This window comes from Myxocyprinus asiaticus, chromosome 3 (assembly GCF_019703515.2).
Source record: "Myxocyprinus asiaticus isolate MX2 ecotype Aquarium Trade chromosome 3, UBuf_Myxa_2, whole genome shotgun sequence".
Lineage (NCBI taxonomy): Eukaryota > Metazoa > Chordata > Actinopteri > Cypriniformes > Catostomidae > Myxocyprinus > Myxocyprinus asiaticus.
Window position 1 is genome coordinate 8434092 of NC_059346.1, and position 16575 is coordinate 8450666.

General features: G+C 34.2%; 1 protein-coding gene across 1 annotated transcript in view; it reads right to left on the bottom strand.

Moving 5' to 3' along the window:
* Window positions 1-1253: 1253 nt before the first annotated feature.
* Window positions 1254-16575, bottom strand: part of LOC127430098 (nitric oxide synthase, brain-like) — a 115732-nt gene continuing 100410 nt past the window's right edge. The window contains exons 22-29 of the mRNA XM_051679572.1: window positions 14583-14752; window positions 11860-12070; window positions 10313-10400; window positions 10101-10222; window positions 8879-9027; window positions 8348-8542; window positions 7440-7558; window positions 1254-5758 (exon numbers count right to left, since the gene is read on the bottom strand). Of these exons, the coding sequence (XP_051535532.1) occupies window positions 5743-5758; window positions 7440-7558; window positions 8348-8542; window positions 8879-9027; window positions 10101-10222; window positions 10313-10400; window positions 11860-12070; window positions 14583-14752 (1070 nt within the window). The 3' untranslated portion in view covers window positions 1254-5742. The remainder of the gene's footprint in view (window positions 5759-7439; window positions 7559-8347; window positions 8543-8878; window positions 9028-10100; window positions 10223-10312; window positions 10401-11859; window positions 12071-14582; window positions 14753-16575) is intronic.

A 16575-nucleotide genomic window follows, 5' to 3' on the forward strand; every position in this document is an offset into this window, starting at 1 on the left:
TAGCTATGCTATCTACATAATTTTTTTTTAGCTCTGTAATCTTACTGTATGTCAACAATGGTCTCATTTGAGTTTTATTTCTTCCAAGTAATTTTACAAAAAAGATCAGAGACAAAGTTGCTACTTTCACTGCAAAAAAGTATTTTTTTTATTGTCTTGTTTTCCAGTAAAAATATCTAAATATTCTTAAAACAAGATATATTTACTTAACAAGCAAAATGGTATAAGCTATAAAGTCTTGTTTTCAGAGAAATCGGACAAAATTGAGTAAACATTGCTTAAAACAATAATAATAATAATAATAATAATTGACAATGGGATAAGAATTATTATTATTTTTTTTAACCTTTTGAATTAAGTTTATTTTTACAACCTCATTGGCAAATATTTTTTCCTTGTTTTAAGCATAAACCACAAATTTAGTTAGATTTCTCTGAAAACAAGACAAAATATCTTATGCCATTATGCATGTCAAGTAAATTTATCTCATTTTAATAATGTTTCGATTTTTTTACTGGAAAACAAGACAAAAATACTAATTAAGAAAACGAATTTTGCAGTGTTAATGAGACTTAAAGGGATAGTTCACCCAAAAATGAAATTTCTGTCATCATTTACTCACTCACCCTCATTCCAGATGTGTATTACATTCTTTCTTCTGCAGAACAAAAATTAAGATGAGAAACAGAACAATATTTAAGTCATTTTTTACTATAAATCTCCACTTTCACTTTCTGAATGTAAAAGTGGAGATTTATTGTAAAAAAAAGGTTTTAAAATATTGATCTGTTTCTCACCCATACCTATCATATCACTTCTGAAGTCATGGATTAAACCACTGGAGTAATATGGATTACTTTTATGCTGCTTTTATGTGATATTTAGAGCTTCAAAGTTCTGCCCACCATTCACTTTCTTGTATGGACCTACAGAGCTGAAATATTCTTCAACAGATCTTTGTGTTCTGAGGAAGAAAGAAAGTTATACAAATATGGGATGGCATAAGGGTGAGTAAATGATGACAGAATTTTCATTTTTGGGTGAACTATCCCTTCAACTGATAACTCTATGTCTTCTGAGCTATGAAAGAACAACCTCTGAGCAATAAATGTTCCCTCTGGGTATTCACATATAGGCTTTTTCTCAAAACAAATGTCTTAAATGAACTTGACAGGAATTTGATTAAAAAAAAATTCACATTACCCTCAGAAAATACACAAAGGACTTTATGTCTTGACATACAAATGCTTTTTTAATTCAGTAGATGCAAAGTCTTGAAGTATATGCTGGCAAACATTTCAATGTTTTGAAGTTCCACAATAGAAGTTTCACAGCAGAGATTGATCGGAACAGTTTCTGAGAGCAGCAGCATAGAACAAACACAAATAAAAAGAAAATCAAATTCCGTAAGCTCTTCTCCGTTCAGCCACAGAGGAAGGACGCGATCACAACAGCTAAACCAACACAGTGCAGGTTAAGAGTTAAACAGGACATGGTGACATCATGCATTCAGAATAATCCAAACCAATAGGAAAGATCAGACATTGTATTCATATTACAAGCAACTCAGATGGACGAAACAAAAAATCAATACCCATAATCAAAATACATTCTGAAAAAATTCTCAAACATATAATATTTAGATATTTACTATACCTTTTAATATATGCATGTGTGTGATTCTTTTTTTTCTTCTTTTTTTTTTACCGCACTTCTTGTATCACAGAGTTGAAACTGTGCAAAACCCAAATGTGGGGAGGGCAACATTCAGTGTTAACAGCACACATAGAACAAGAAAACAAATTGTCTCAAAATAAATAACTCTACGCAATATGTTTCATGCCAGAGGCCACTCAAACAAAACATTTTTGAAAAAAATTCAAAGCAAATCCAAAGCAAGCTAGGAAGCAAAATACTGACCCTTCTTAAATGAATCGGTTCCAGAAAGATTATCCTTTATAAGGCATTGCATACAAAAGATTTTTTTTTGCTCTTTGTAAGAATCAGAAATCAGATAGTTTACCATTTAGTCCATAATACCGACAACAAAAATGATGTTGAATGAAGCTTACAGGTGTAGAGTATCATCTCTCGTTTTTTGTCAATACATCCTAGATACTGACGTTCAGAGTTTCAAGTATGTTTCATAAAAATATTGTTGCCTAAAAGCCCAAGAACCAGCCTAGAGAGATTTGTGTGAATTTTACAGATCCCTCAAAGTCTTTTCTTACAATCAGCTAGACATTAATGTAAAATGAGTAATATTTGAGAGTGGCCTCTTCTTATTTTTATCAGTCTCATAAATCCAACCAACATTATTCAAATCAGGCTCTTATTGATTACAAAGAATGAACTTTCACCACTGGAACATGGGATGCCACTGCCTTCATTGTTTTAAGGTACTTCAATATAAACTGGTATTTACAGTTTATGTCATACCCCAAAAAAGTATTTGGACACATTAGCCACACTTAAAAATGAATGTCACTGAATAGCTGATCAAATATCAAGTGTCATTTATTTGAAAATAGATCACACTTTTCGAGCAAAAACCCTTCACAAAATAACGTTTCTCAAAACAAGAATAGATTATATTCATTGTATTTTATTCTTATATTATACTGTAATATACACTTTCTGGTTGCAAACAGTACTGGAACATGTCAATGTGATGAACTACACCTGTGCACTCTCAGAAAAAAAAGGTACTGTTTTAAAGTACAACACCCGCCAATGCGACGGTACCCTCAAGGGGACATTTTTTGTGCCTCTGGATAAAATCTAAAACTCTTTTTGGGTACAGAATTGTACCCTAAGGACCTTTTGTGTACATTTAAAGGTACATTTATATGTTTTGTTCCTCTGGAAACAAAACAACATATCGTTTTGTCTCCTTATGTACCCAAAACAAGGACACCACCCCAGTGATGGCTTTGTGCCTTAAACGATACCTTTTTTTCCTGAGTGTGTGGATACTCTGCTAGGACACCTGTTTGAACTTGAGGGGAACTGACTTCATAAATAAAACTTAAATGACCTTGGTTAACCCAGATGGTTAAAGGTATTTGCAAAAATGGCTAAGAAAAGTTAGAAAGTTAGTTTTGAGAAAAACTCTAGCATAATTTGTTTACAGATGCCACTTGATATTGATATTGGTCTCATATTTTAGTATCCAATGCAATGACATTCATATTTAAGTATGGGTTTTTGGGGCCACTGTACAATAAGCACAATTAGCACAATAAGCACGATATTCCGGGTTCAATACAATAATGTTGATTACTAGAAAAAATAATTGTGACTCATCTCTTCTTTTCTTTAATACAAAATGCAAAAAAAAAAAAAAAAAAAAAAAAAATAAAAAAGAGGTTACAATGGCACTTACAATGGAAGTGAATGGGGCCAGTTTTTGGAGGGTTTAAATGCAGAAATGTGAAGCTTATAATTTTTATAAAAGCACATACATTAATCTTCTGTTAAAACTCATGTATTATTTGAGCTGTAAAGTTGTTTAAATCGTAATTTTTACAGACATTTTTGGTTTTGCTGACATTACATCATCATGGCAACAAAGTTGTAAAATTGGCTACAACTTACACAGAAAAGGTTAGTTAGTGATTTTATCATACTTAAATCATGTTAACATGCATATTGTTTACGTCTTGTGGCTATAGTTGGGAAATAGTGAGTATTTTAATGTTTATGGATTGACCCCATTCACTTTCATTGTAAGTGCCTCACTGTAACCCAGAGGAGCAAGTCAAAAAAAAATAAAAATAAATAAATAAATAAATTTGGTTTTATTAACTAATAATTTAATTATAATGCCACAAATGCCGTTGATTAAGATTAATTTGTATTGAACCCGGAATATTCCTTTAACTGCTACTGTCATAATCAGTGTTTGACTCACTGATAAGGCTGGCATATTGTATTTTAAGACTTTAAATGCCTCTATATGGAGCCACTGGGGCTTGCTGTCCCCTGACAATCAAACAGCCTTAGGCCACCATCAGTATGCAGTTAATACTGTAATTTAACAACAAAATCAAGAGCTGGCACTGCCAGCTTAACAGCAAATGAAGAAGAAAGGTGATAGGGGACTTAAAAAGATACACGTCAAATAAGCTCATAGAAAATTCTAAAGGCAAGTGTGACCTGGCACGTTCATTATAGATGTTGATTTAAGCAACACTAACATTTTGTTGCAATAAATCATTCTGCTAGATTTTTTAGACTGCTTGAAAGTGTTTAAATGGTAAAATTCCATCAGCGTTTCCTCCCTATTAAGGGTGGTTAAACAAGACAGATATTTGCAATGGCCTCAAGGGATTTTTAACAAAAAAGTACAACACTTTAGCACGTTCAGATGCATGGTTACCATTGCTCAGTCAATTAACAGTGTGACTTTTATTTAGAAGTGATAATATACAGAGCATGGATTTGTACAGGTCTAACTCATCTTTACACCAAGGCATGCTGGCATATGTATTTGAAAAGGAAGGAAGGAAGGAAGGATGTCAATATTGTTCGTGTTAAAATTGGTGAATTTTTTAATGTGTGGTCTTTAATCTTGTTTCTAAAATCACCAAATGTGGAACAATTATGTGTTGAAAAATGTTGATTGTTGGGACAAATGCAATGTCTAATCATAGGGTGTTTTCACAGGGTCTGAGATATATTATTGTATAACACTATTTTAATATTCAATTTATTAATAATAAGAAGAAAATACATCGATTTTATAATTTATATAGAATTGTAGTTGTCCAGAACAACAGTTTGAATGGATAATGGACTAAAATGGATCAAAATGAGATCTTTAAGGCCAGGGATTTTTTGATCCACTTAAAGTCTGAGCTGAGTTCTTTTAAAAGTGAAGTATGTATTTCCATGTTAAAATACCTTCTCCTATGCCAGCTTAATATGCAGAGACAACTATAAGTATAGTTTTAATAAGTTTATTCCCCCAAAAGGTGTAAACCCTGTTGCAACGTGACACTATTAAAACATTGCTCTGTTTGTTTGAACATTCTGTCTGTCTGACACAGCAACATTGGCTTAACCAATGTGATGACTTTGGGGGAAGGACTATCTGTTTCCCCAACCAATGTTGGCAGGAGAGGTGTTCAGGAAACTTGTTTGAAAACATCATTAATTGTGAAAAATACTTTTTAGCATTTAGTGGCGCTATAATACTGTATACAATGCACACTTCACCTTTAAATAACTCAAGTGCGAATATTAACATATCCTCAACATTTGCTTGATTTGCTTGAAAGAGACTTGGTCTTTAATCAAAAGTGATCATAATGTGCAAACTAATCCAAACGCTAAATTTGAAGCAAACCAAATACTTTCAAACTCATAATACTGAAGTCAATATCTATGCATATTTGCACATCAGAAAAGCCATTGTTCTTGCTTAATCATTAAAAAGGCAGACAATGTCTGAGTGCATGCAGGCTATTAATGATAACAAAATCATAAAGACACAAAAAAGTGCATTCAGGTATTCAAGTGAATGGTATTTGTCTTAATAATGCAGATTTTGATTATAGATATGCACAACAAACGAGCGAAGAAAATAAAATATTTTTGTAAAAAAGAAAAGAACAAACTGTTGAAGAAGTAAACAAACTTGGCACAGTTTTCATATATCATGGTTGACCTTATCATGCTTCTCATTGGCCGATTTTGGACTGTTTGAGCAAAAGCCAGCGAGATGGTCAGAAAATTTGACTATGAGCAAAACACCCTGGAAAAGAGAGAAGAGAACAAAAATGAAAAGAGATACAAATGGAGAAACAAAATTAAATGAATTAATCTGGCATGAAATAAAGAAATACATCATGAAATTTTGCAATTTATTATTAATGTTGCAATTATTTGCATAAATACTTACTTACATAAATACATATATTCCACACTTTATTTATGTATGCTCACAATTCATTGTATTTTTATTTATTTATTGCAATATTACAGGAAGTACCTCATTATTTCATGATATACTGTATATATATATTTTTTATCCACTATATTAAATTTCAAGGCATATTTAACGAAGTATTTCGTTTTGTTTTTCATTGTACACAAATTAATAGACATTTAATGCCTTATCATTTCAATTATGCTCGCATTTCATTGTATTTTTATTTAATGATTGATCATCACATCCTGGTGTTTTTATTAATTTCATGATTATTTTCTTCTCTACATTACATTTCAAGGCACATTTAATTTTTTATTTGACATTTTCATACCTTATTTCATGAAATATTCTTACATTTCATTGTATTTTTATGAAATTATTGCAACATTTTGTAAAGTATTAAATTATTTCATGATATATTAATTTTTTTTCTGCATTATTACATTTTTCATTTTAAATAAATACATTTCACATGCCTTATTTATTTTCTCACACTTTTATAAATATTTGTATTGATAAATTATCATTTCATGATCTATTTAATCATTTCTTTATGTATTTATTTTGTTTGTTACTTTACATTTTAAGGTGCATTTGTTTTATTTTATTTAAATAATAAAAATTAATTTCATGCCTAATTTAATTAATTGTGCTCACAATTCATAATATTTTATGCATTGATTGCAACATTTCATTAAGTATTTCATTATTTCATGATATATTCATTTATTTTTGTCCGCATTATTACATTTCATGTAGTTTTTCATTTTAAATAAATACATTTCATATGTTATTTAATCATGCTCACATTTATTGTATTTTTATTTCATGACTGATCATCATTTCATGATGTAGTTAATAATTTGATGACATTACAGTTCAAGGCGTACTTCAATAAGTAGGCATATATTTCATTTGACATAATAAATAAATAAATAGTAAAAAAAAAATAAAAAAAAAACATTTCACGCCTTATTATGCTCACATTCACTGTAATTTTATGTAATGACTGGAACATTTCCTGATAAATTAATTTATTCAATTTTGTCCCCTACATACCTCCATAACAGAGTGCTGAATGACAAATGGCAAGAGAATGTGAGGTACCTCTCGTCCTCCAACAGAAGGAGTTTGATCATAAAACTGCAAAAATCTCAAGTGGCACCTCTCACAGGAACTACGGTGGCCATACGGCAAAAAAGCCAGTTAAGCGTGCTACAGTTAAAGCACTTCTCCCTCCCTACGCTCACACGGAGAACACGGCATGTACAAGCTCTTATCTGTGAGAGCACAAACAGAGAATAGCACATTCACTCTCTTCTCACTAATCCTGTTTCGCTGCAGCCTCTTCTCAGCCTCCATCTCTATGGTTACCGCTGGCATTCAATAATGCTAGTCCATAGGCTGTATCGACAGTAATCTACAGAGCACAAGGTCCTCCTACCAGCAAAGATAACCCAAGGCGACTCAAGAGATTGCAAAGGAATAAGAAAACAGGACATACTCATCCAAGTCTTTTTTGCTCTCTTCGATGAATGCAATAGATTCCGACCTTAGACGGTTGGTGACCTCGTAAGTGCGCAGGGTGACACCAAAAATGTCCTCATGGTATCGATTCTCATCCTTAACAAATGGGAGAAGATGGAGGCAAAGTCAGTTTGAAAAAATAGCTGTAACTTCTCTGATGACCTTACAATTTATTAACCTTTGTTTGTGCAAAATAATTCAGTTCAATATAAATGGTTGAATAGCTGCTATGGTTTGAGGAACTAAAATGGCTATTATGGCTGATGCTCCTAAAGGTGAAAGCATTCAGGTGGTAACAAAAGTATAACAAAAGAAAACTAGATTTTTTTTCATTTCCTCAAGAAAATGTGAGTGGTGCTTGCCTGTGCAAAACTCCTCGCCATGAAGCTAGGATATTGTAGGTGGTTGTCAGGGTGCTTCAGTGCATTTGATAAGATATTGTGAGGGTTTTTAGTGTGTTTTTATATGGTTGCTTGGGTGTTCTGGGGGGTTGCTTACTGGCCCCAAGTCAAAATAGCCCACCCCCAAGTCTTTATAATATTGTGGTCCCTAGATATGGCTTGGGTCGTTCCTTCAATGTAAGTCTACGCAATGTTTTAGCTCGTTTTATAGTCAGCCAAGTGAAAATCATATGTCCAATCGCTGTTCAACATATGATTAACCTGTTAAAAGTAATAGTGCATCTCTCCTCAATAAACTGCACAATTTGAGGTAACATTCATGTCCATGTGTGACTGTGTGGGATGAGTCATGTAACAAAGTTCAATATTTAAAGTTAAAATGTTGTTCAAATCCATAACCCTAAGTATGAGCAATAGTAATATTGATTTTGCCTTGGCCATAAAAAGATGAAAGAAAAGAAAAATGAAAACAATTGGATCTAACCCTTAGTTTGCTGATATAGAAGCCAGCATCCTCCAGAGACATGTTGCCGTGTAGTTTAAAGATCAGCTGGACTGTTTTCAGTACATCTCCAGCCATGGTAACGTCTCCACAAACGTAAATGTGACCTCCTTCTTCTCTCAAAGACTTGTAGACTATTTCAGACAGCTGCTCACGAAGCACATCCTGGACATATTTCTGAGAAGAACATGGAAAAGGAATAAGAAATTGAGAGGTAAGGGACATAACAGAATACAGCTGGATATGGTGGATCTACTGTATATTCATAACCACACACTAATCCTGTCTGTAATTAATTAATTTGATTTATGTTGGTCCTACATTGCAGCTGCTGAGCAAAACTTTTTCAGGGTTGTTGCTTTTCAAAGACTGTGCAAAAAAGTAACCATTTCTCATATTCCCTATTGTTCTTTATAATTCACATGGGCAGTTTGGCGAAACCCTCCTTTGTATTGGTGCATAAATGGATTTTAATTATCCTAGCTGACATTTGCCAAAGCTTCATATTTTCACCTTTGGTCTCCCAGGCTCTCTGGAGTATGCAGTGTAAAGCTCTTTAAATACTTCCTTGTTCTTGGCCTGGATTGTCTCTTCCTTGTAAATGTGGTCAATCTGCGACTGCCGACAACCGAAAACCAAGATCATAGGGCACGCCTTGATTCCTGATAAGTAAAATCACACCAAAATTTAAGTTTAACTGTGGATGGATGGATGGAAAAGAAAGAGTGATGGATGGATGGATAAATGGATGGAAAAGAAGGAATGATGGATGGATGGAAAATAAAGTGTAATGGATGGATGGATTGATAGAAAAGAAAGGGTGGTGGATGGATGTATGGGTGGATGGAAAAGAAAGAGTGATGGATGGATGGATGGATGGATAGATTGAAAAGAAAGAGTAATGGATGGATGGATGGATGGAAAAGAAAGAGCGATGGATGGATGGATGATTGGATGGATGGATGGAAAAGAAAGTGTAATGGATGGATAGAAAAGAAAGAGTGGTGGATGTATGTATGGATGGATGGAAAAGAGAGTGATAGATGGATGGATGGATGGATGGATGGAAAAGAAAGAGTGATGGATGGATGGATGGATGGGTGGATGGATGTTGGATGGATGATGGAAAACAAAGAGTGATGGATGGATGGGTGGATGGATGGAAAAGAAAGAGTGATGGATGGATGGATGGATGAATGGATGGATGGAAAAGAAAGAGTGATGGATGGATGGATGGATGGAAAATAAAGAGCGATGGATGGATAGATGGATAGAAAATAAAGAATGATGGATGATAGATGGATGTAAAAGAAAGAGTCATGGATGGATGGATGGAAAAGAAAGAGTGATGGATGGATGGATGGATAGATAAATGGATAGAAAAAAAATAATGAATGGATGGATGGAAAAGAAAGAGCGATGATGAATAGATGGATGGATGGAAAAGAAAGAGTGATGGATGGATGGATGGATGGATAGATAAATGGATGGAAAAGAAACAGTAATGGATGGATGGATGGATGGATAGAAAAGAAAGAGTGATGGATGGATGGATAGATGGATGGATGGATGGCTGAATGGAAAATAAAGAGTGATGGATGAATGGAAGGATGGATAAGAAAGAGTGATGGATGGATGGATGAATGGAATAGATAGATAGATAGATAGATAGATAGATAGATAGATAGACAGATAGATAGATAGATAGATAGATAGATATGCATTGAATGCGTACCCTTATTTTCAATCTCATATAGTCTCTGTTGCCAGAAGCTTCTGAATGGAGCGATACCAGTGCCTGGAGCAACCAGAATACATGGAACCTGACTGACTTTTGGCATACGGAAAGTTGGAGCTCTGAAACAGAAAATACATCCACTGATTCCATCAAAACCACATTAAAACAAACCTTAATGGACATATTTGAGGAGTATATAAAAGTTTTACCCTCTGACGAAGCACGGCACGGTATCTTCTGCATCCAAGCTATTGAGCCAAGAGGAACACACTCCATGGTGTACAGGACCCTCTCCATCTAGATGGAATACACATAATCCTTATACCTGACACCTGTGACACTGATCTAATGTGACATAATTTAGTACTGTGCAGTGTTGACATCCTTGCTTCAAATAGAGTGAAATTGCAACATTTTAACTGCCTAAATTTGCCATTATGCACATAACTATATATTTACAATGCATTTAAAATGGGAAAGAGAAATTAGATCACTGTTTCTCTTTAGCATGTGTTAACTAAAAAGGCTTAACAGCAAACGGATTTCCTTCTATTTTTAGTTAAGGAGCAGTTATTGTCAGAATCAAATACCAGAGACAATCACAACAGCTTCTCTGACAATACAGATTATTCACACTTCATTAGGCACTTGAGGCAAATTAAGTTCATAGTCTCTTATTAAGCACCCAGTTATTCACATGATACCGCTGTTGAAGAAATTTGTACAAGTTTTCAGGCAGAATGTCACAGTAGCTGTAAAAATTAAATGGCTGTTTAGATTGACAATCAAGGTTTGAGACAAGTGAAAAAGAAGCTTTGGACACTTTTAGTACTGTAAAGTTGATTGTATTGCTTAAATAAAATATACAGTGCATTGCAAATTTTATAATGATTTTGCTTATGTGTTTTCAGTTAGAGTGTACCATTAGAAATCACATTTTACATTTTAGATGTACCCAAATCATAGGAAAGAAAAAATAGATTAAAAAAAAAAAAAAAAAAATATCTCAGTTGTCTCCTTGACAATAATGATATTTATTGAAGAGCAAATTGAGACTTTTGCTTAACTTTTTAACTATAAAGTTAAAAATATCAGTCAAAACAAGATTTTAACTAAATAAGATACAATCAAAAAACTTTTGCTTCAGTATACACTTGAAAAAATCTCACCAAAAAAGCTTTTTTAAGTGTAATTATCACTCAAAACAAGACCTTTTTCCTTGAATTATTTATTAGACATATTTTCTTATTTTTATTGTTTTGCTTTTTTTTTTTTTTTTTCTGGAGAATATTAAATTGGATATTAAAGAAAATAGAGAAAATAGAGAAAATAAAATTTGATATTTTTCATTGTAAGAAAGATATCACATATGGGATCTTTAAATTTCAATGGTTTCTCCTTGACAGCAACACAATTAAATGCAGTTTAAATTGAGACTTTAGCTAAAGTCTCCTGCTTCTCAGATTGGTCTCCTGAGAAAAAGACACCAGTAATCTCACAGAGTTTCAGAAGAGATCTCAACAGTGTCGCAATCTATGCTAAGATTTTCAAAGATACACAAGATTTCAAATAAAAGTCAGAGATGTCAGAAATGAACTCAAACATTTCTCATCAATTTCTTTTATAGCTCTATACTCCTACTTTCCGTCAACAATTGTCTAATTTGTGTTTAAATTTACTTTTCATGAAATTTAGATGAAACATCTAAGACAAAGAGCAACCTCTGAGCAACAACATTTTCATCTTGGATTTTTACCTCTGGTGCGAAAGGACACCACAGCCACGGTGAGGTGGATCTCTCCTGGATAAAGGTCTGGTGAGGAGCTGATGGAGTAGTATCGTGGCTGTAGAAGGGGGAGCTGGGTGAGGAGCAGGGTGGAGGGGATCTGAATGGAGGGAAACTCCTCCAGCACTTCCACTATGGTGGGGTTATTGTACCACTTCCACTCCTCATACTCCTGCAAACCCTGAGTAGACACAGAACTGATTAACCCAGACTTCTTACAATTGAATGACATAATCCTTAAATAGCAGTTAAAGGCAATCGTTGGCTCAGTGACAGTCAGAAGCAAGTAAAAAACCTGTCAAATCATGTCATGTGAGCGCAAAACAGCTCCAGAAAAGTATTTTCAGATCCCTCATTAAAGGGAAGATTTGGTGTGTCGCTCTAAATCTGTATGTACGGTTACACTTAACAATAAAGTTCTATTTGTTAATATTAGTAAATGATTTAGGTATTATTCATTAACAATGATGAATATTTTTTACAGTTTATAAATCTTGGTTAATATCCATTAATAAATTGTTCAGTGTAAGTTCATGTTTGTTCATACGAATGTTGACATATACAACTTTTAATGTAAAATAAAAAAGTATTAGTATATTGAAATGAACATGAACCAAGATAAATACAGTACGTTCTTGTAAAATTAAACTGTTCGCTGTTAGGTCGTTACATATAACTAATGTAGTTAACTTATGTTAACATATACTGTAAAACTATATTGTAAAGTGTTACCTATGATTTTTCATTTTTCCATCATTTTTGAAAAACTATAATTAAAAACTATAATTATTATTTATTTAGTATTATAAAATTATTTAGCAAAATGTCCAGGCTGCTTTTTTACCAAACAACAAAAGTGGAGAGTAACTAAGGCTATCAAGCTGCAAGAAAGTTACAAAAATTACCATAAATGTAGTCCATACAACTTGTTAAATTCTAAAGTTTTAAGATCACTATTTTCAGTGAGTAATGACTTAAATTTTGGTCTGTTCCTCACATGACTAAAGAAGATTTGGAATATAGCGCACAAGTCATATGGACTACTTTTATGGTGCTTTTTTTGACAGGGGTGTCAAACTCAATTTTAACCTGGTATTTAAAAATGTTTTTTTATTAGCGCTCCAAAGGATTAAGGCTCATTAATATTCATGAGCAGTTGACTCACTTTGTACTTCTAAAATGTATCTCAAAACACTTGTTCACTAGGGCTTTTCCTTGAGGATTTTATTTTCCAATTCTATTATATCAATTTCCATAGGTACGTATGCTTTTCTTTCCTTTTTTTGTTTCATTTCTGTAAAGGCATATGTACATGTACAGTATTTTTTCTCTGTAAAGCACTTTGTAAGCACTATATTAAAAGGTAAATAAAGCCTTACTTACTTACTCACTTACTTACGAGGAAAGCACTAACTGATTGGTCAGTTAGATGTTCTGCTGTCCTGGCATCCTACGTTTCAGAAATTAGCTCGTGAGACACATAAAAATGAGTTTGACACCTGTGTTGTATAAAAAGAGCTGCCAGAATATTTTACAAAAAATCTTCTTTTGTGTTCCACAGAAAAACAGCACATGGGTTTAGAACGACATAAGGGTGAGAAAATAATGACAGAATTTTTATTTTTGGGTGACTTATCCCTTTAATTATTGAATATAATTATGAATATACACTTACATTGTGATTGACAGCATTAGATTATGAAGTTTATTTATAACTTCATTAAAATATCATTAGAAAAGAAAATCATTCAACATTCATTATCAGTCAGTCACAGAGAAACAATTGGGGGGAGTTGCCGTCCTCAAAGGCCCTTAGGAACTAGTGAACTCGACTGAAAGAACATCTGCAAATCAAACTGTCAATTTCCCTCTTTTCTCAATCTCTCTGTCCTTCTCTCGTTTGCTCCATTCCTTCATCAGACTCATTTGAACCAGAAAGGATGACTCACTAACTTAGCGGCCATTTTTTGCAACATTACGAAAAATTGCACCCAGCGTTTCAGTGGGAGGCAATAAAAGAGAAATATTTATATCTTGAGGACAGCTCACAGTGTTGACATTGAGAGGCACACGTGAGAGAGTGTGAGGAAGAAAGACAGGCAGTGAGAATGTAAAAAAGAAAGTAGGAAAGAGGGGGGCTGATTTTCACAGGTAATAAGTTATCAAACTGAGAAAATTACCTCCGATTTGAAACGGAAAGGCAGAGATGCATGTGGCAATGTGACAGGTTTTGTCTTGTATGGAAGAAGCGTTTGACAGTGGGTCTCAAATCATTACTGAGCTTTAGCATGCCTGACTAATGATGCAAATATAATAATTATAGGAATGTATGAGTGTGTGTATTTGTGTATAGGCATTTAGGTCCTGATTACACCTGATATTAAGATGTGTTTCAGGTGATCCAATCTGAAGAGGTCACACATCGCTGTTTACACGTGCCCAATCAAGTGCATCTCCTGTGATCTCTTGTGCTTGTATTTTGAAGGGGAGGGAGTCTGATTTCATGAATGCATACATCAATCACTGCATCAGTGTATTAAAGAAGGAAAGAATGACAAAAACACCCCGCCCCTCCCCCTCCCCTTTGTGATCTGATCACAAAACATTTTGGACCCCATTTAAACTTAGGACTGTTGTGATCGGATCAGCCAAAAGGCATACCAGGTGTAAACGGGGTCTCTGTGTTGTCTTACCTTGCTGAGCACCTCCAGTCTCTTCCTCTGTTTGTCATTAGTTGCTAGCGGAGCAAACTGCTGCAGTAGTAGAGGGCTCGGAGGGGTGGTTATATCCAGGAAGTATTTGAAAGCCTGATAGATGGTACAGGGTGGAATACGACTCTCGTCTGTCCAGTTACTAATAACACCTTCAAAAGAGAAAGCAGACAGCACTGTGCAAAAGAGGTTTGCTGAATCCATCACATTGATTTGTTAAGGAAGCAGATTTTCCAAACCCCTTTGACTGCCTTTCTTCCATGGTACACAAGTTTAGCAGAATGTCCGGAGTGCTCTTTTACGTACAATAAAAAGAAATGGTGACAGGAAATTTCGAGCTCCAAAAATGAAAATAACAGCACCATAAAAGTATGTCAAACAACACATGCACTATATTCCAAGTCTTCTAAAGCCAAAAGATAACTCTGTGTGAGGAACAGACTGATTTGTTATTATTCATTGTAACTCTCAAATCTTATTTGCATTTCCTCATATTCATACTTAGTGGGTCACGTCACATTTGGTTATGAGACAGAAAAGAACCAAATTTGTATATGTGCGACATATGACATACACTCACTGAGCACTTTATTTGGAACACCTGTACACCTACTTATTCATGCGATTATCTAATAAGCCAATCGTGTGGCAGCAGTGCATAAAATCATGCAGATATGGGTCAGGAGCTTCAGTTAATGTTCACATCAACCATCAGAATGCAGAAAAAATACAATCTCAGTGATTTCGACCGTGGCATGATTGCTGGTGCCAGATGAGCTGGTTTGAGTATTTCTGTAACTGCTGATCTCCTGGGATTTTCACACTCAACAGTCTCTAGAGTTTACTCAGAATGGTGCCAAAAATAAAAAACATCCAGTGAGCGGCACTTCTGTGGAAGAAAACATCTTGTTGATGAGAGAGGTCAACGGAGAATGGCCAGACTGGTTCGAGCTGACAGAAAGGCTACGGTAACTCAGATAACCACTCTGTACAATTGTAATGAGCAGAATAGCGTCTCAGAATGCAAAACACGTTGAACCTTGAGGTGGATGGGCTACAACAGCAGAAGACCACATTGGGCACTTAATTAGGACCATAGTGTTCCTAATAAAGTGCTCAGTGAGTGTATTTGACATTAAAATTATGGCATATTTGAATATGTGTGAATGCAAATGAGATTTATGAGCTTATTTAAGAGTTGAGAGAGATTTGATGGCAGAGGCGAAGACTTAGGACTTAGGAAATAATGACTTAAATTTCTGTCTGGTCCTCACACAAAACTATTGTATGGCTTCAGAAGACTTGGAAAATAGCGCAAGAGTCGTATGAGCTAATTTTATAGTGCTTTTTGTCATGTTCAAAGCCATTTTAACAGCGTCATTCACTTCTTCTTTTGTGTTCCATTGAAGAAAGTAAGTCATACAGGTTTGGAAGGACATGATGGTGAGAAAATGTTGACAGAATTTTCATTTTTGCCTGAATTATTCCCTTTTGACCTTTGTATCCTGATAACGTGAGCAAGGTACAGGCTATCATTTTGGAAAATGAAAGCTGTAATGACTGTCAGATAAAGGAGAAAGAGTTACAGAGACCCCAGTTGTCCTCTATACAGGTCACTGCCCAGTATTTGGCCTTGTTTTAAATGGGAGAATTTGCTTTAAGTAATAGTGTGTAAACATTTTTCATATTCTGTCTATTTTTAATGAAAAAATGCGACAGAAAGGCTACAGTAACTCAGATAACCACTCTGTACAATTGCAGTGAGCAGAATAGCATCTCAGAATACACAACACATTGAACCTTGATAGTTATAGTTGTAACTATACCATGCAAAAATAAAAAGCTTTTAGTCTGTAAAACCTGTTAGCCTGTTGTATGCTATATATTCATTAACGTTAGCATGTTAATATCTATCTGTGGCTATTTCTGATATTTGCAACCCTGTTTGTTATGCATTAATTATACAGTTCATTGA